Source organism: Cyprinus carpio, chromosome A1, assembly GCF_018340385.1.
Source record: "Cyprinus carpio isolate SPL01 chromosome A1, ASM1834038v1, whole genome shotgun sequence".
Lineage (NCBI taxonomy): Eukaryota > Metazoa > Chordata > Actinopteri > Cypriniformes > Cyprinidae > Cyprinus > Cyprinus carpio.
Window position 1 is genome coordinate 6,486,140 of NC_056572.1, and position 21,134 is coordinate 6,507,273.

General features: G+C 36.8%; 2 protein-coding genes across 10 annotated transcripts; one reads left to right on the forward strand and one right to left on the reverse strand.

Annotated features, from left to right (window-relative positions):
- The first annotated feature begins 249 nt into the window (after positions 1–249).
- LOC109072040 (complexin-2-like) lies at positions 250–9,713 on the forward strand. 6 transcript variants are annotated; one of them, XM_042726341.1, is made up of 4 exons: positions 250–305; positions 2,563–2,662; positions 5,984–6,162; positions 8,689–9,713. In XM_042726341.1, exons 2-4 carry the CDS (start codon positions 2,632–2,634, stop codon positions 8,878–8,880), a joined length of 402 nt encoding a protein of 133 aa, XP_042582275.1. In that variant the 5' UTR covers positions 250–305; positions 2,563–2,631; the 3' UTR covers positions 8,881–9,713. The 6 variants fall into 6 exon arrangements, with proteins under 6 accessions (XP_042582275.1, XP_042582548.1, XP_042582212.1 ...); XM_042726614.1 differs by lacking the exon at positions 250–305 and adding an exon at positions 574–593; XM_042726278.1 differs by lacking the exon at positions 250–305 and adding an exon at positions 1,469–1,860.
- Positions 9,714–10,627: 914 nt separating this feature from the next.
- LOC109109310 (tropomodulin-1-like) lies at positions 10,628–21,129 on the reverse strand. 4 transcript variants are annotated; one of them, XM_042726817.1, is made up of 11 exons: positions 21,054–21,129; positions 19,630–19,823; positions 17,978–18,134; positions 17,596–17,715; positions 16,138–16,227; positions 15,087–15,217; positions 14,858–14,965; positions 14,279–14,422; positions 13,979–14,123; positions 13,346–13,451; positions 10,628–12,473 (listed from the first exon to the last, which is right to left on the reverse strand). In XM_042726817.1, exons 2-11 carry the CDS (start codon positions 19,744–19,746, stop codon positions 12,455–12,457), a joined length of 1,137 nt encoding a protein of 378 aa, XP_042582751.1. In that variant the 5' UTR covers positions 19,747–19,823; positions 21,054–21,129; the 3' UTR covers positions 10,628–12,454. The 4 variants fall into 4 exon arrangements, with proteins under 4 accessions (XP_042582751.1, XP_042582705.1, XP_042582786.1 ...); XM_042726771.1 differs by having other exon boundaries at positions 20,859–21,129; XM_042726852.1 differs by lacking the exon at positions 13,346–13,451 and having other exon boundaries at positions 20,859–21,129.
- Between the last annotated feature and the right edge of the window lie 5 nt (positions 21,130–21,134).

Below are 21,134 nucleotides of genomic sequence, written 5' to 3' on the forward strand. Positions count from 1 at the left end.
AAGCAAGTCCTTAAGCACTGGCAGAGGCGTGTTTCCCACCGGCACCTCCAATCAATTGCTCCTCTCACCGGCTGGGGACGTGGGATGTTTTGATGGAAAAAGGCTGTGTGTGATGGGCTTTCACCGTCTTGGGTTCCGGCTGCAGTTCCCCTGGCCAACACTCTGACAGGCGCTGGGCGAGCAGGAAGAGACGCCTGGAAATCAGGGATGCTCATAGCGGGTTAATCATACACGTCCTCCACAACTGGCCCACGTCAACTTCCATATCGGCGCGATACCTCTCTTCCTTGGCGGACACTGAGCAGGTATTTATAACGCATTTCATACGGCTGTTGGAGGTGCGCTGTCCAGCGAAGGTGGTGCTGAAAACATATTGTGTATTAGATACTGCCGAGCCTTTGCGGCGGGGGTTCAACTAAGGTAATGCATCAAGACTACTGAGGTCGGAACGTCTGCTCACGCAAAACACTTTGTATTGATCTTAGTGAGCTTGGCCATATGACTAAATAGACTGTCCTGCCCTGGATTAAGGAAGTCATTGGTTCATAAGTCCAAAGTTACCTTCTGGATCTCTGACCCCCGGAAGTTCATAGGTATAATTTCTATCTAAAATACGCACGGTGGTGATAGACAGTAACGCAAATGAATTGAATTAGCGCAGCACAATGGGGTTGCTATTGTGACAGCCTGATTGTCGCTATCAGCATCAGTTGCACGGAGGGATTTGATGATCTGTCACTGTGGAAGATGGGAATGATATTTGCTCTGATATTTCGCTCGAAGACCAGCGCTGAAAAGAAAATACACGTGCAAAACTGGTTTCACATTGCACCTTGTGAGCTGAAGGACAAAATTTTTTGTGTTACCATTTATCATCATCATCGTTATTATGGGGTCTGTGAGATTTTCAAATGTTTCTTTAAAGATGTCTTATATGCTCACCAAATACAGTAAAAACAGTGATACTGTAAAATTACTGTTTTCTATTTGAATATACTTTTTTATTCAATCCTGATTTTTTTTAGTATCTATTAATCCTGTATTTAGTGTCACATGATCTTTCAAAAATCATTCTATACTGATTTCTTTTTATTATTAATGTTGAAAACAGCTGTGCTGCTTAATATTTTTTGTGGAAACCATTATAGCCTACATTTTTTTCAGGATTCTTTGATGAACAGAACGTTTAAAAGAACAGCATTTATTTAAAATTATAATCTGATGTTTTATAAATGTTCACTGTCACTTTTGATCAATTTATTGCTGAATAAATTTCTTTCAAAACTGTAGCGTATTGTTCATTTTGTTATCACATTCATCCCCTTTAGATGTAAAAGAAGTGTCCAAATGCGTTGCATATTGGGGCAATGGTTAATGTGAATAAGTTGTACCTGTAAAGGGCAAGACCAGTCTGAGCCATAGATTCTGAATCAGCATTTTCTTTTAAGAGACTCCGACGGCCAAGTCATGAGGGGTGAAGATCCTTCCATCTTTCATCTTTCAAGTCTGACAGCATCTGTTATGCGAAGTTTCCAACACTACAGCGGAAGGATCAGCTGCTAAGCACTGGCAGAGGCGTGTTTCCCACCGGCATCTCCAATCAATTGCTCCTCTCTCCGGCTGGGGACGTGGGATGTTTTGATGGAAAAAGGCTGTGTGTGATGCACAGGGCTTTCACCGTCTTGGGTTCCGGCTGCAGTTCCCCTGGCCAACACTCTGACAGGCGCTGGGCGAGCAGGAAGAGACGCCTGGAAATTCAGGGATGCTCATAGCGGGTTAATCATACACGTCCTCCACAACTGGCCCACGTCAACTTCCATATCGGCGCGATACCTCTCTTCCTTGGCGGACACTGAGCAGGTATTTATAACGCATTTCATACGGCTGTTGGAGGTGCGCTGTCCAGCGAAGGTGGTGCTGAAAACATATTGTGTATTAGATACTGCCGAGCCTTTGCGGCGGGGGTTCAACTAAGGTAATGCACCAAGACTACTGAGGTCGGAACGTCTGCTCACGCAAAACACTTTGTATTGATCTTAGTGAGCTTGGGCCATATGACTAAATAGACTGTCCTGCCCTGGATTAAGGAAGTAATTGGTTCATAAGTCCAAAGTTACCTTCTGGATCTCTGACCCCCGGAAGTTCATAGGTATAATTTCTATCTAAAATACGCACGGTGGTGATAGACAGTAACGCAAAATGAATTGAATTAGCGCAGCACAATGGGGTTGCTATTGTGACAGCCTGATTGTCGCTATCAGCATCAGTTGCACGGAGGGATTTGATGATCTGTCACTGTGGAAGATGGGAATGATATTTGCTCTGATATTTCGCTCGAAGACCAGCGCTGAAAGAAAATACACGTGCAAAACTGGTTTCACATTGCACCCTGTGAGCTGAAGGACAAAACGTTCCGATCAAGTTGTGCATGTGCATTTTTTTATTATCAGTTTTATTGAGCTGCAGTATCATCACTTTTGCTTTTATTATTATTATTATTATTATTATTATTATTATTATTATTATTATTATTATTAAAACCAATGTGCATTTTGTTTGCAGATCTGGTTGTACGATCTCTGGTCTCATACATTTATCAAGTACAAGGACAGGAACACTTGAAAAGCCATCATGAATTTCCTGATGAAGGCAGCTTTGGGAGGTGAGTGTATATATTATAAATTGCAGTGAAAGACTTGAGTCAGTGCTGTAGTGCTGCAGCACTCGTCACGTGCGCGCTCCCTGGAAGTCGTTAACGGTTCAACTTCACGTATCGGAGAGAAGGGTATGCTACTGTCTAAACTAAAGCAACACTAGTCGGCGTTTAGCATCTCCTGCGTGCGGCAGCTCACTAACAGATAGTGTACTCTATACACTTCTGCTGTCCCGGCACCTTCCATGAATGGGGTGCAAAATAAGGCTGAGGATTTTTCTTTTTCTACTCAAGTTGAATATTGAGCTGTTTAAGCATAAACGTAATATAACAATTAAATATACATTTTTATAGAATTACAATAAATATCGTAAATATACCAGTTTTTTAATCTAATGCAAAATCTTGTGACACTATAGTGTACCCTACTTATGGAACGTGCCATGGAATACCACGGTATACCACATAAATACCATGGTGCATGATGTTATGTTATAAGTTGACGTTGAAAATAGTAATGGTGGTGAGTTTTTATTTTTAGAGTTTTATTTTTATTCTTAATGTTGAATATGTATACTTTCCATTTATGTATGGTTTGTTAGGATAGGACAATATTTGGCCGAGATACAATTGTTTGAATATCTGGAATCTGAGGGTTCAAACAAATCTAAATATTGAGAAAATCGCCTTTAAAATTGTCCAAATGAAGTTCTTATCAATGCATATTACTGATCAAAAATTAAGTTTTGATATATTTACAGTAGGAAATTTACAAATTATCTTCATGGAACATGATCTTTATTTAATATTCTAATGATTTTTGGCATAAAAGAAAAATCAATAATTTTGACACCTACAATGTATTTTTGGCTATTGCTACAAATATACCCCAGTGACTTAAGACTGGTTTTGTGGTCCAGGGTCACATGTTATCATTCAGGGCAGTGGCACCACCACAGTATATTTTTGGACCAGCTCTCACTTTCAGTATGTTGTATAAGAAAGCTTGTTTGTGTGGAGTGATGTGGTGTGGTCCTGTGATGTGGAAGCCCAAATGGCCATGCAGTTCAAATATTTGCTTCAGCGCTTTCAGACTCGAGCCCGAGTGTGTATAAAGTAGAAGAGCTGATGTCACTACTGGACCGGGGCCACAGAGCAAGTAACTGCAACAGAGGACAGGGTGAAGAGTACCAGCTGCCCTAACCATCCCAAGTATAAATATTTAAAAACACAAGATTTAAACTGATACATTAGTGACAATGAGTCTTCAATCACAGACTCGAAAAAATGAGCAGCCTTGGTTTGGCGTTTCAGACAGAGAACCATTTTGATGCCATCTGTCGAGAGGTAAAAAAAAGCGGAAAGGAGAGCACATGCAACACCATATGTTAACACTGTAAAGTAAACCAGATTGGTGATTTTTTAATTTTCACCATGTCTATGTGATTGCTGTTGCCATACTCTCCTTGAAGCTAAAATTTAAGGTTAAACTATGGATTAAATATGTTCCATATTCACTCACAGGAGTCAAAAACATGGTTTGCACATATATACACTACACTGAAAAATAAACAGGCACTCAAGAGCATATACAGACACTGAGAGGCACAGAGATAATATACATATATTCTCAGAAACACACACAAAGATTCCACCTATAGGGGACACTCAGCACAAGACCAATTCTTCATTGAGCTGCACAAATCTCTTTAAAAATAATTGGTTAAATACATCAGTTGTATAAAATGTTTGCTGACAGTGAACTAATATTCTGCCTCATCATTGCAATTGCAAGTAACCAGTCCATCATCAACAGCGCTGGAAAAAAGTTGTCAATAGTGTAGTGATGTATGAAGCACAGCTCACAAAGAAGTCACTTTCAAACCAAGCAGCTTCCTGTTAGTCAGCATGGTGAATTCACCTGACCCACATGACCTGTTGCAAAATATAGCAAATGAGGCAAAATTCACTTTTAAGAAAAATTACTGTTTTTGTGTGTGTTTATGCTGGACATCCAGGCTCTTTTAACAACAGCCCATTCTGCATAGTCACAGGATTCTTGATGAGTTACTTAATATTGTACTTGTTAGAACATTTTTCACTTTGTGGTGTAATGTTCTGATGGTGTAGAGTTTGTGTGTCAGTGGGTGGTGTAAGCCAGACCACAGAAATTAATCTGTGTGTGGGTTTCGATATGTAGCACATATCACACAAAGCCAGATTATTGTTCCTTGTATCCTCATTTCACATTCCAGACTTTGCTGAAGAAGTCTTTGGAGATCTGAATGTCATGTCCTTTGTGTACTACTAGATACATGAGGATGGTGTCCAGGACTTTTGCAAAGTGACATTCCCTCTGTATATTTTTGGAAGTGTGTTGAGGCATGGTGTGGCCTCCCTGGGACAGAGGCTGCAGTATTGTGACCAACCCATAAATTATTCCTGTTCCTGCTGTGATGCACTGCAGCGTTACTGTTTAATCCAGTGGACAGGACTTATTTCAGTGGTTGGATAGACAATTCATCTGATATTTTCCTCTGATGCTCTGGGATGTGTTTGTGTGCCTCCAGGTTACTTGACCTGCTGTGGTGAATTTAATAAGTTAACTTTGTTTTGCTGAGTTGGTTGGGCTTTTTTGCACCAAATATACATTAAAATTCAACAGTTTAAGTTAATTAAAACTTTTATTAGCAACAATCATTAATTGGATTGCATTAATTCTTGAATGCATTAATTCTTGGGCACCAAATCAGAAAATTGGAATGATTTCTGAAGTATCATGTGACACTAAAGACTGGAGTAACGATGCTGAAAATTCAGCTTTGCCATTACAGGAATAAAATACATTTTCAAATATATTAGAATAGAAAACAGTTACTGTATTTTAAGTTTAAATAATATTTCACAATATTGCTCTTTTTTCTATATTTTGATCAAATAAATGTAGCCTTGGTGAGCATAAGACTGCTTTCTGAAAACAATAAGTAAATAAATAAAATAAATAAATAATAGTGTATTGGTCATTTTCTTCTGAAAAGTGATAAGTTTAAAGTTTGTATAATTTGTTTATCTTATAATTTATCATAGCAAGTCTGAGTGTATCAAGCCTGAACACATTGTGCAATATATACTATATGCTTACATGTTCACTTATTGTTGCATTAATTAAACTATTTGGAAATATCTAGGCCTTAACTGTTGTATGGTTGGGAAATATAAATAATATGTTTGTACATAGATTGTAGATAGTTTTTGTAATTGCATCCAATCATCATTAAAAAAACACACACACACAATTTAAGTTGTTTGTAATCTCTTTTCTGTTTGCAGGAGGCCCCCCTGATGTTGGTAAAATGCTGGGAGGAGAAGAAGATAAAGACCCTGAAGCAGAAAAAGAGAAGGAAGAGGAGAGACAGGAAGCTCTCAGACAGGAAGAGGATGAGAGGAAGGCCAAACATGCCAAGATGGAAGCAGAGCGGGAATCCATAAGACAGGGCATCAGAGATAAGGTTAGAGACACCAACAGCCTCTGCTTTCGTCTCATCTGCTCTTTGAAAAAAGGATCATTAGCCATCCTTATTGGCTCCCCAGTATACCTGAAATCAATATTTCAAATCAATATTTTTTCATCTTGTTAAAGAGTCCATTCAAAAATGGAAATTCTGTCATCATTCACTCTTGTCAATCCAAATTTGTAACTTACTCTCTTCTGCAGAACATAAAGGTACAGATTTTGAAGAATATTGTTAACCAAACAGTTTCAGTTCCCATTGAATTAATTCATTTTCTGTAATTGGTAAAGGTGCTGTATGTAAGTTTTTGACTCTACTAAAGCATAAAAATATCATAATATGTTTGCAGATATTTAAGAAACATGCTAAGTTAACATACTTGTTTATCTGAAAAACAATGATGCAGTCAGTTATTCTCCTTTGAAAATGTGCGTCCTGGGCCGGGATGTCTGTTTGTTTTGGTTTGTGAAACCCTCCCACTGTCGGTTTACCCAATTGTATTTCGGCACCCTGGGTTGCCAGTTGGTGGAAAACACAGCCAATGTCATTTCATTCATCGTCAAGTGCGCTCGTTCCTGTTGGTGTCGTCAATCTGGCAACCTGCGTTTGCGTCAAGTCTGAGGAGGAGGGGCCGGGTGAAAAAAAACCCCTCTCCAATAGTTTGAATTTGGACTGCAATACCTAGTTCAACCACTCGGTGTCAATGCTACATACAGCACCTTTAATGCCAATGTAATAAAAAACAAGGAATTGCGTTATAAATATATATGTTTTATAAAAATGTATATATATGTGTATATATATATATATATATATATATATATATATATATATATATATATATATCCTTTTGCCTGAATTACTGCAGCAATGCGGCGTGGCATGGAGTCGATCAGTCTGTGGCACTGCTCAGGTGTTATGAGAGCCCAGGTTGCTCTGATAGTGGTCTTCAGCTCTTCTGCATTCTTGGGTCTGGCATATCGCATTTTCCTCTTCACAATACCCAATAGATTTTCTATGGGGTTAAGGTCAGGCGAGTTTGCTGGCCAATTAAGGACAGGGATACCATGGTCCTTAAACCAGGTACTGGTAGCTTTGGCACTGTGTGCAGGTGCCAAGTCCTGTTGGAAAATGAAATCTGCATCTCCATAAATTTGGTCAGCAGCAGGAAGCATGAAGTGCTCTAAAACTTCACGGTATACTGCTGCATTGACCTTGGACCTCGGAAAACACAGTGGACCAACACCAGCAGATGACATGGCACCCCAAACCATCACGGACTGTGGAAACTTTACTCTTGACCTCAAGCAACATGGATTGTGTGCCTCTCCTCTCTTCCTCCAGACTCTGGGACCCTGATATCCAAAGGAAATGGAAAATTTACTTTCATCAGAGAACATAACTTTGGACCACTCAGCAGCAGTCCAGTCCTTTTTGAAGCGAGACGCTTCTGACGCGGTCTGTTGTTCAAGAGTGGCTTGACACAAGGAATGCGACAGCTGAAACCCATGTCTTGCATACGTCTGTGCGTAGTGGTTCTTGAAGCACTGACTCCAGCTGCAGTCCACTCTTTGTGAATCTCCCCCACATTTTTGAATGGGTTTTGTTTCACAATCCTCTCCAGGGTGCGGTTATCCCTATTGCTTGTACACTTTTTTTTCTGCCACATTTTTTCCTTCCCTTCGCCTCTATTTTAATGTGCTTGGACACAGAGCTCTGTGAACAGTCAGCCTCTTTTGCAATGACCTTTTGTGTCTTGCCCTCCTTGTGCAAGGTGTCAATGGTCGTCTTCTGGACAACTGTCAAGTCAGCAGTCTTCCCCATGATTGTGTAGCCTACAGAACTAAACTGAGATACCATTTAAAGGCCTTTGCAGGTGTTTTGAGTTAATTAGCTGATTAGAGTGTGGCACCAGGTGTCTTCAGTATTGAACCTTTTAACAATATTCTAATTTTCTGAGATACTGAATTTGGAATTTTCCTTAGTTGTCAGTTTTAATCATCAAAATTAAGAGAAATAAACATTTGAAATATATCAGTCTGTGTGTAATGAATGAATATAATATACAAGTTTCACTTTTTGAATGGAATTAGTGAAATAAATCAACTTTTTGATGATATTCTAATGATATGACCAGCACCTGTAAATTGTTGATTTGTTAAGATGTTAATAAATGTGGAAACAAGTCATCACAGTCTGTGGAAAAAGGTCCATTATGTTCCATAGGAGACAAATACAGGTATGGAACGACACAAGGGTGACAAAATTTAAATTTTTTGGTGAAAAACTATTACTCCGAGAAAATAATGCACACAACTTTTTGGCTAAATAAGCATTTTACCATGGTAGCACAGTAATCATTCAGTATCATATCACACATGATTCAAATGTTAGGATACATTTGACGAAATACTCAAAAGTGCATAATTGAACTATGTAGACAAATATAAACTGTGCCTTCGTTTCTTTAACTTAATCGCTTTTTTATTTCCACTGTTAAATGTCTCTATGTTTGTGTAACAGTATGGCATCAAGAAGCGTGAGGTGGCCGAAGCGGAGGAACAGGCGGCGATGGAGCAGGCGAGCGAAGGCAGTCTGACCCGTCCAAAGAAAGCAGTACCTTCCGGCTGCGGAGATGACGACGAGGAAGAAAACATCATGGACAGGATGATGAAGTATCTACCGGGCCCACTGCAGGACATGCTGAAGAAGTAATTCCCTGAATCATCTCAAGCACACGCAGCTTTAGATATTATTTTATCGTGTACTTACTTCGGTGAGAACAGAGCACACCTAGAGCAAAACACCGACTACACCTTTTACACATTTCAATTCGTGAGGAGCTTTAGATATTAGTGACATATCAATCAATCAAGCGAGAGGAGTTAATTATCAGAATATAAGCCATATTTTATCTTTAAAGGGAAACCTGAATCACATCATCTCTTCTGCAGTTATTTCTTATCCAATACGTAAACAGCAATATATTTGCATGAATTGTTCGTGTGTCTATTCCACTGTTTTGTATAATCAGTCAATAAGGTTCCCCATGTTCATTTAGCGTTCGATAAGAGAAAAAAAGTACTTGATTAAAGACATTCTGGTCTTGCATGTATCCATAGTGTTTGTGTGTTCACTGACATCTTGTTTTTGTCGCTGCAGAAATTGCAATCAGATAAAGAAGGCAATAACATTCTTCCACACTGTACCTTTGTATGTTTGTCACTAAGCCATTCAGTTCATTCTGGCAAATCTTGTCACATTTGCACTGTAGATCCATCAGTCTGGAACATTTAATGCCTCAATTCACTTTAACAGTGTTGTCGAGATTGTGTTCTCCCACCATTCTTGCTTTACGACAGATTCTGAATTCACCAAGATCTCAAGATTTCACAGGGATGCTCTGTGTTTCAAATGGACTGTAATTTCTCTGGGTTGGAGGTGGGGGGAAATTTCGTCTGTGATCTACAACATTCTCAGCAATAATAATGTATTCTGTTTGCTTGGCTTGCAGTAAAACAAGAAATAAAATTGTAAGAGTGTATGAATGAATGGCTCGGATGATTTAAAAAAAAGAAAAAAGTGATATGTCTGTCTTAAGATCTGATGGGTATGGCACTGTAATAAACCAGTCATACATATTTAGTTTGGTGTTTCAATTCACTGCTGTTCAAAAGTTTGGGGTCAGTAAGATTTTTTTTATTTTTTTTTTAAATTAATACTTTTATTCAGCAAGGATCTATTAAACTGATTTTCTGTCTCATGTCATTTCATTTTCTCTCTATAAAAAAGTGGAAGACATTGATAATATTACAAAAAAGCCTACTCTATTTAGCATTTTATATTCATCAAATAATCCTGGCAAAAAAAAGAATGTATCATGTACTTCTCAAAAAACAAAATCATGCATTTCTCTTTACCATCATGAATAAATTACAAATTAAAATATATTAAAATAGAAAAGAGTTATTTTAATTTGTAACAAGATTTCACAATATTACTGTATTTTTGTACAAATAAATACAGCCTGGGTGAGCATAAAACTTATGAAAATGTTTCAAAAATATACAAAATCTTACCAAACTTTTGAACAGAAGTGTATATGTACTTGTATGTTAATCAATTTGACAATGCAGAAAAATGCAAAAATCAATTTTTTTTTTTAAACTTTAAATAAATTGTGACCAGCACAATTTCACAGCCTCTACAAATACATTACACATACTGTACAAATACATAGTTTTACATTTATATAAATTTTAAACTAAACTAAAGCACAGATTATTTGTCCATAAAGCCTGCATAATCATCATATAGTGCAGCCACTATTAATACACCAGACCACAAAGTGGCACTGTTGTTCATTCTAAAATTTTGTTACATTTTCTGAGCATAAATATTTAAATAGTATTCCTGATGCAAAGCTATGAATGTGGTGAAAAAGAAAAATGTTAAGAACATGTTCACACAACTTATTCAGTCTTTATTAACTCAATAAACCACATACAGTAAGGTGCACTAACAAAATGTAAATATGTGCACCAGCCCAGGCACTCTATGGCTACATTATGGGCCTGCGTCCAAACACAGGACAAGACAATCAACAGTAAATTTTTCCTTTTTGGTTTTGAACAAGACGGCCCCAAAGGCCTATAAATGCTCTGTCCTTTAAACAGTAGGAAAATGTTTACATCCATAAAACACACTGACTTTTACTGTGCTGGAAGAGTGTGAAGAGAATAAGGCCTAATCACGGACAACAAATATCTGAGAAACACATACACACCTGCTAAATCACTGCACATGACAGATTGCAAAAGATGCCTCGTCTCATGAAAACAGGTCCATAGGTCCATGACCAGGTCATTGTTCACCTCAAAATCAAGATGTATGAAAAATCGTTCAGTGCAATTTTAAGTATACATTCCTGTACAACAGCTCAACATTGCGAACAATTCATTCGCTTCTGCAACTAAAAATAGATGTGTGCAAACTGTCAAATGTATTTAGGAGCATCTGAAAATAAAAAAAAGTTAAATCTTAAAAGGTCTTGGGGACAGAAAAAAGAAAATCATGATACAGCCTATTGTGATTGTTAAGCTTTAAATGGTTATTATTTCATTATGGAAATATGAGCGCTGCAAAGTATGTTCTGTATGGGCTCTCTCCTCTCAGTTAAGAAAGACTGCAAACATTATTTAACACAGATTTTACTAGTATCAGCACAGGAGATTTAACCTGGACGTTACTTAAGGAGAGCAGTCATAATACATATAGTTTTATGATAGGTTTTCAATTGTGTTTTGATCCTCACTCAAACATAAAAAAAGCATTTAATGAGGAAGAACACTGTATACACATCAATCACATTAATTTTATGATAAGTTGATAACATAGAGAGATCTTTAGTATAATAAGATATATATTATTGCTAATTGTGGAAATTAAAACACAGCTTGTCCTAAACATGAAAAAGAGGTTTTCCCTAATCAAACCAATGCGAGTTGGTGATTTCTGCGACATGAGGTGTTGACGACTTGGTGATGCGTGTTTATACAAATACGCACCAACATTGTACTTTCATTGGTGTTAGCAAAGTACTAGAAACCACAGTACAGTGATTTGCCAGCAATGAATTTGCATAGCTACAAATTTACCAGTTGTTAAACATTTCAAGAGAGAAGAATTACAGTATATCCCAAAAAACACACAGTAAGAACATGCTTTTATGCGATGCATGTGGGAACTACCACTACAGTGAGACTCAACTGGCCAGGAGAAGGCAAAACCACATTTACAATCAGTCAAGTTTGAAGTTTGATGCTCTTGGTGTGCATCCAAACACAGTGAAATGGCTGGTTTTAAGGTCAAACTGTTTACAGCAAGAAGATTAGGTCAGCTGAGAACATTGTGATACATTGAGCGTCATTTTCATCTTTACTGCTTCCATCAACACAAGTAGGCGATTTTTCCCTGCTAATGTTATGGCAGGTAGTTTACACATTTTTAAAACACTCGCCGTGAGTAACTACGTGTCTGGTAAACAGAGGGTGGTACCTTTGGGTTTCAAGATGTGGGGTTAAAAAAATAAAAATAAAAAAGCATTCTGAATTGACTTTTTGTTGTTGTTGTTGTTGTTGTTTTTGATGATCCTGTGATTTATCTGTGAAAGGGACAGAAATGAAGGGAGGATTTGGGATGAGATGGGGTGTGATGCAGGTCCCAGGCCATAGAGGGTTCCCGATGCTGCTACACGTTTGTCCGACATTTAGGAAAGATGGGTCCTCCTTCAAGCCTTCTCTTTCTTACTGCACACACAAATAAAAAGGGTTGATTAATTTTAAGGGCATAAAATATAATGAAGAAACTTTGCTTTTATTATAACAATCTATTAAGGGCTCAACAATAAGAATTTTTTTTTTAGACTTGTATTTGTCCTGCCAGCAATTTTACTGATCCCACATTGTTTTTTACATTTTTGCAAGGTTTTTATAAATTTTTAAAAAAAAATATATATATATATTAAAAGTATTATTTTTAATTGTAAACTTTTTCAAAATATTAAAAATAAAATTTAATTATAACTGGAAATTACACATCCATAATGTAACTGCATGAAAGCTATGAATTCATACATGCACTTTTGTTTGAAAATAATACATTACTGATTCATTTTATACTTCCAAGACTATTATAAAAAAGACATTTTAACAATTTTCACAAAACCTTTATGTTAGACATTGGCCAATCCTCACTGCATTTGTAGATGTCAAAGACAGAAACTTAAAATAGCAATTAAAGGAATAGTTCACTCAATTAAAAGAACATGTGAGGAACTATTCCTTAAAGAAAGTGTTCTGCGTGCACAGCAAGCCAGAGGGCATTTTTTAAAAAAAACCTGAAAACCTGAAGAAAACCCATTAGAGAGCCAGACAAACAGCACAACAGACAAACAAAACCAAGAAACAACAAGATAATGGAGAGAGACAGGTTTTGAATTGACTTTGACAGAAGGAAATGCAGGGTGTAGATGCTGAAGTGGCAGAAGGGAGCTTGAGGAAATGTACAAAAGCTCAAAATAATCCAGAGGCTTGAGGGATTGCGAGGAGACTAAAATGAGAGCGAAAAGACAGCAGGTAGTACCCAGAGCAAGAGAAGGAGGGCAAGACTCTGTGTTTACTTGAGTTTTGATGTGAACTTGAACTTTTTACAGAAGGCTCTTTCCAGCTCAGGGACTGACAGTGTGAATGTGATCGCGCCATCCGAGTCCGACCGAATTACACGTGCTGGAAATACATACATGGCTTGAAAACACCAGTAGATACATACCATTAATACTTTTATTAAGCAAGGCTGCATTAAATTGATCAGAAGTGACAAATTCCTATTTAACATAAAAGCTGTTCTTTTGAAATATCAGTTCATCAAAGAACCCTGAAAAACTGCATCAATTTCCACAAAAATATAACATATTTTTAAAGCTTTAATAAAATACTTCTGAAGGAATGTGTGACTTTAACTTTATTTCACAGGAATAAATGACATTTTAAAACATATTAAAATTGAATTAAATCAAATTTTTGACCAAATAAATTCATCCTTGATGCTTCTTTAAAAAAACATTCAAAAATCTCCCCGAGCCCAAACTTTTGAATGGTATTTTGAATGGTAACCTATTTCAGCAAAACCAGCACACATACACATTAATGCATATTTCAACAAATATACAGAGTCAACAACACTATGTTAATTCTGAAATGCACATACAAATACCACATTTGACTGCATCTATCTCAGCGTGTGTGTTTCTTACCCAGGTCATTGTTGTTCATCATGGCATTAGATCCACGCAAGCGTGGGCCCTGCTGGGTGAAGTGGTATCCGAACTTCAGCAGAGTAGTGTTCTTCTCCAAAATGTTAGCTATCTCCATCTCAACCTTATTACCCAAAGGCTGGCTCTGTATTGCACATAAACACACAGGATATAACAACTTTTCTCATTCTTTCCTATGCCCCTCCATTATCCCTACATTCAGCCTGAACCCCTAACCTTAACGATAATGGCTCAGACCTCATACGACCTTATTATTTGTATGTGTGTGAGTGAGAGTACCTGGTTGTCAATCTTTAGCTCCTGCAGTGTAGTGTTGCTCTTTAAAGATTCCACGAGTGCCAGAATTCCAGCTCCAGTAATGAAGTTTGACTCAACGTTTAGACTCTTCAGAGTGGTGTTCACTTTCAGCATGTCTGCTAGTGCCTGGGAACCAAACAACATTACACGCTGTTTAATAACTACACTACCGGTCAAAATTCAAAATGTTGAAAAGGGTTACTTAAAATTTTTGAGGAACAGCATTTATTTGAAAAAGAAATCTTCTGATCAATTTAATGCATTCTTGCTGAACAAAAATAACTGACCACAAATGTTAGAACGGTAGTGTACTTATATATATATATATATATATAATAATATATATATATATCTATATATATATATATATATATATATAGTATATTATATATATATATATATATATAAAGGTATGTGTTAATGTATTATGTGCGTAATTGTTCCAAAAATGTTATTTCTAAAAATAGGCTGCATTTTCTTCATTGAACATATATCTTCTTACTTTACATTATTGGAAAATTCTGAATTATGAGAATGGCTGTGCATCTTTATTTAACTCACAAAGGCCACGGGATCGTTACTTCTGGTGCCAACGATGCTCAGGCGTTCCACAACACTGTTCCCTTTGAGAGCTTCAGCATACGCTTTCAGAGTTGGGATTGGAATATTCTACAGATCACCAAAGAAAACAAGAAACAGAGGACGCAACCATCAAAACTGCAGGCTACCAGACATATGCAGACACTATCCAACAGAGAGTACAGTATAAATAAATGAGTTAAAGTGGCACCCTGATGTTGTTTAGGTTGACCTCAACAAGGTCTGGATCATTTCTCTTGATTCCCTGTAGTGTTTCCTCTACATCTGTGTCATTGGGCTGCTCATCTGGCACAGGCTTATACTGAGTACACTGGATTACACCTGTGTGTATATAATACAACTTTCAATTACAACAAATCATATGGTTCAGTGCTAGCTGTTATATAACACAATACTATATCACACTGCAAAATTCCACAACGTCTATTCACAGGAGTCCCAATCTAAACTTACAAATGTAGGGAACTGCATTACATTTGTTCACATTTTACATTAATTTACATTTATTTGCAGATTCATTTTGACATTCAGGCATATTTAAAAGAATAGTTCACCTAAAAATCAAAAGTGTTAAACATGTCCTCACCCTCAGGCCATTCAAAGTTTGTTTCTTTATCAGAACAGATAATTTAGCATTACATCACTTGCTGACCAATCATTCCTCTGCAGTGAATAAGAAGCCATCAGAATGAACTTCCAAACAGCTTATAAAAACATCACAATAATTCACAAGTAATCCACACAACTCCAGTCCATTACTTCTGGCCAAAATACCAGTCCATAAACCATAATAGTGCTTCCTCTAGTGAAAAAGTTAATTCCCGGTTGGCCTCTCACATAAAAATCCACCGACATGTTTGTTTAGAACTGTTTAGGACTGTTTTCACTTGTAGGACTCACAAGTGAAATATTATTATTTATTTATTTTATTTTTTTGATAGCTTTATTACAAATGAGCAGATATTAATGTATCAACTGGAGTGGTGTGGATTACTGTGATGTTTGTATCAGCTGTTTGGATTCTCGTTCTGACGGCACCCATTCACTGCAGAGGATCCATTTTTGTCCAGATGAAGAAACAAACTCATCTACATCTCAGATGGCCTGAGGTGTGAGTAAATTCTCAGCAAATTTTCATTTTTTGTTAACTATTACTTTTAAGTGATCAAAATAATCAATCAACAAATATAAAACAGAAAATCATACATAAATGTTACAAGATAACTGATGTATTCACTTACTGTTCAAGCCCTGTTTGTTGACGATAGTACTGCTGGCCAGTGCTTCATAATACTGCTGATTACTCATCAGTGTGTGCATGCCCAAAATGGCTTTCAAATTTAGAAAGAGAGGGAAAAAAAAGAATAAGTTTGATGAAGCTAATGATAAAAAGTAGGCCAAGTCTATATTTTACCCTGCTTATCATGTTAGTCATGTTTTCTTACAGTATACATCACAGGATTTTATATGACCATTACCCATCCTCCATCCTGCTGAATGAAATATATTACTTATGTAAATCATATGTAAAATCATGTTTTCCAAGATACCAACTCAAACTCATTTACATTTACTTAACGAAAAATATTTCAAGCAGAACAATAATGCCATCAAATGAACTAGTGCAGAACAAAAAATGAAAATGAACAGCAAAACATCTGAATAGGGAGTCGAGAGGAAAGTGCAATTTATGAGTCTGGCTTGTATACTGCATCTGATTGTTGACCCTGGGCCAAAGACAACTGAGCTAACCTCATTCCCATATGAAGCTCCTATCTGTCTGTACGTATAAGCTGTTCAGACTGGGTCGACTCCTTAAATCCTGCTGTTTTTGAAACACGATCCCAAAGAAAAAAAAACTATTGACCTCATTTTAAGGGAAGCCTCTCTATCATTGCTGAATGAGAGAAAGTTAATGGCTGATGGTTGAGAGTTTTTTTTAGCCAGCAGGAAAATCTTTGTTCCCCTTTTTTGGTAGCCATGTGTCTTTAGCGCCCATGGATGAGTCATTGTTATGAAAGAACTCAAACTTGCATATGCAGTTTCAGGAAATGTGCACGCTACACAGAGTTAGCCTAAAAATAAAAATGAATAAATTACCCTTTTGTTCCATGATTTATTTTTTTCTATGAAACACAAAACAAGAGATTTTGAAGAATTTTGCTGCTCTTTGTGGTGTCTCAACAGAGAAATGATTGGAAGCAAGATGACAGCAACATTTTCATTTTTGGTTAAAATAACCCACTTAAATCATGCAGATAACAATGTGCTGAGCATACCATGCAAATACTGAATTAATGTTTGAGAAACATTCTGGTAATGTTAAAGCAGCATACAATGTTGCGGATAAACCTACTGGAATGATCCGTGGCTTAGAAACGGTGGAGCAGGGGAGTGGACAGAGAAAATGAGGAATGAAGATGTAAAAATGGAGTGGAGAAAACTAAAGGACAGACTAGAGAGAGGCACACGGTGAGATACACACACACAGAGGAAGTGGGAATTAGTCAATGAAATTACAGATGTATTTGAATATGGATTAATATTAAAATTAGTGAACAAAAGGTGTTGAATTGAATTAAATCTTAATAGATTTTTTTTAAACTTAAATTTATAAAATTGTATCTCGGACCCTAAGAATCAAAGAAATATAACCTACAGTACATATATGAATTAAATTGCTGACATTTGTACTGTACCTGCTATATCGCACAATTCTGCGTCAGTAGCACTAGATAGTGCCTCCTCTAGTTCAGGCTCCAGAGTGACATCTTCCAGGATAGGGTCAACAGCATTGGTCTTAGGCACCCATGCTTTTCCTACATACAAACATTTAAAGACAGAAAGATTTCAATTGTAAAAATAATTTAATTTAAAGATATGCAAAGAGAGGGAAGGAAAAAAATGCCTCATTTCAACATCAAAACAATTTTGCCCCTAAAAAACATTTATTATGTGAGTGTGCTGGTTTAATATGAGATGTGATATATGAATAAAATTAAAAATACATTTCTGCACATCATTTCCAATGCCAAGCTGTTCCAAAAGTGGCCATGGTTCTAAATTTAAGTCACTTCTTACCTCTTTTCTCGCCAGTGTAGGGAACAAGATCATCTCGATCTGGATGTTCTTTGGCCTGTTTCTCCAGGTGAGCTAGAAGGTTATCTCTCTGGAACGTTCCGGTCGGAGCTTTCTTAGTCTGATCCCTCTGTCTGAATCCTGCCGGCAACAGTGCGTTCTGAGAACAATATCATTCATAAACATTAGATCTGTCATCAAACTATCATAAAAAAGCACACAGAATGTAAAAAAGTTAATGACAGTAAAAGATAAACTTGCCATATCTTAAATTAGCATAGATTCTTAATACCATCACTGTATATGGTACAGTCACAGGGGCCATCTTCCATCAATTTCCTGTATCAGACTATTTCAGATTTCTGAAGCTTGCACCTAACCCAGGTTTTCTCATTTGCACCCACATACTGAAAAAGCCAATGCCACAAATGCCTCAAATACAGAGAGCAATGATAACATTCTTCTAAGACAGGGCCTATCAGCCACAGAGCAAATGGGGGGATGTGTACATACGTGCATGTTAAATGTGATGACAGAATCCAGAACTCTGAGAGAATAGAGCTTTATAGGACACCTTAGCATTGTTTATCCTTAGTGCAGATAAAATTGAGCAAATGGAGGCTCGGATTAACTAAAGTGACATTTAAAATCATTAAAGTAGATATTTCCACTACAAAATTTACAGCACAATTTAGTGTTTCAGGAAAAGGCTCGGCTTTGGTGGGGAATGTTTATTTTTGTTACAATTGAGCAGATTAACTTGTTCCAGCACTAGTATTTATGGTAAACTTCTGCACCTCTGGATGAACATCTCAGTTTGGGAGAAGAAATTCTCTTTTCCTTCTTCTCTGTTGCTGAACATTTATCCTACATCCTTGTCTAAATCTGTCAAGATGTGCTTAGATGCTGGAGTCAAACCAGATTCCTCAAGAGCAAATATAAATCTGTGGTCTGAGTGAGAAAAAGAACACTAACAAAGAAAACCAAAGCCTTACAAGACTTGATTCCCTAAAAACACTACTGCAATGCAACAGCAAAAGCTGACTTCACCACGATAGTCTAAACTCACAACACAGTCCAGACAAACACAAACCAGAGGAATTAAGTGGAACTCTCAAACAAGTCTGGCACTGAAACAATGTCCAACATCAAACAAACCACAATAGGCTACTACGACACAGTCTAAAGCAAAACAAAACAGCCCAGTCAAACAAACACTACTATGAAACAACGCAGAAAGTGTGATTCTTAAACAAAAATGCCACTGAAACAACAACACTAAACAAATGATTGTACAACACAGTCCAGTTGAAAAAGCAGGAACTAAGCTTGCTTCTTAAACAAAAAATGGCAACAATAAAATTAAACACAATCCAGTCGAACAAACACCAGTCACAGTACAGACAAACAAACACATTATACATAAAACACAGTACAGACAAACAAAGAACACTGGGAAATAACACAGTCCAGACAAACAAACCAAACTAGCAACAGTCCCCAAAAAAAAAAAAAAAAAAGAAAAGAAAAGGGGAAAAAAAAAGTTTATTACCCTTTCATACTGCAGAGTATTCAGAGACAACTGAACTATGAAATGGGTTTCATTTTATGGAGCTCTTAAAGTCAATTTTTAGATGTGTTTTAAGTGCACTTACATCAGGATCAAGCTCTTCAAGTTCATCTTCAAGTCTCCTGAGCTCTTCTTCACTGAGCTTCTGCAAGAGCTCATCCTCATCCACATCCCGGTACTTGTCCATCTCTTTACGGAACATGGTGAACAAACTAAAATAGAAGAAGTGGACAGAAGGGGAAAAAAAACAGGAACACTCGAGCCCCCCAACCACAGCACCTTGGTAAAGACAAGAGAAACAAATTCATTATTAGGTCTATTCTAAATAAGGTTCAAAGGATTTTATGCTGAATAATTATGTTCTTCATGATGATCAATATGTCAAGACTATAATTTATGATTTTTCGACAGTATTTAAGTGGATTAATCTAGACAAATGCAAAGCATATGGGTTATGGATAGCAGAATAACCACAGGTGTACTTCATCACATTAACTGAGGACATGCTCTGCTAACATTTAACAACCAGATAGCGCACAGACACTTTGTGTTTATATCTATGTTCCAGTATTTATGACCTAAACTTTTGAATGACTCTCTTCCAAATGTTTTGTTTGAAAAGTGGGCTTATGGTTGCTTTCTTTAAAATACGTGTATGTAATAATAATAATAATAATAATAATAATAATATAATATAATATATATATATATATATATATATATATATATATATATATATATATATATATATATATATATAGTATGATCTTAAATATTTTGGTAAGTTGAGTCATATATTATAATACATCTACATGAAGAGAAACCTAGTCAAACTGAAGCCTGGCATCTGTTTTGGACCATCTCCATTGTCCTTGGTGAATCAAATACAGCAGACAAGGACATTCACCAGCAAACTTCAACACACTATATAATGCAAATTTATTGACTTGAAACCTCAAGTTTAGGTTTTCCGAATCAATAAACTAGCTATTATATACACATTTCCAGTTCCTCACACAAACTACTTTTCCACTTCTGTTAATAAAACTTTCTAACAAGTGCAAATAACGATCTATAGAATAAAGGTGTATTGCTTCTGACCAGGAAAGACCAGATACATATCTCTTAACATTAGTAAAATAAAGGTAAAATATATATATCATACATTCAAAACTGCAAGCCTAATTATTATTTATAATTTTCTCCGAGCGTCATTAGTTCAGTTAATATACATATTTGTATATTTCATTGTTCAATGTAATGATGAGGAAAACAAAGCGTGTTAGTACCGGAGCGTCTATCTTTCTCACTTACTTCAGACTGCGCTTATCCCACACTATATATAGCGCATGTGACAGCTGAATACTTTGACCAGATATGGTTTCTTTTCGGAGCCGCTAATTCACACAAATGCGCTGCTGCCTCAAGCAATGAATTCTCAAGTCCAAGGTTCATAGAAGAACAGCGCTTGACACGGCGGAGAAAAGTCCAAATATTAAAAGTAGTTACCACTCGAGCCTTCTTTCAACACGTCTAGCAGTCGGTGTCGATCAGTTTCCACAAACCCGGAGTAGCGCAGAACACGGCCCC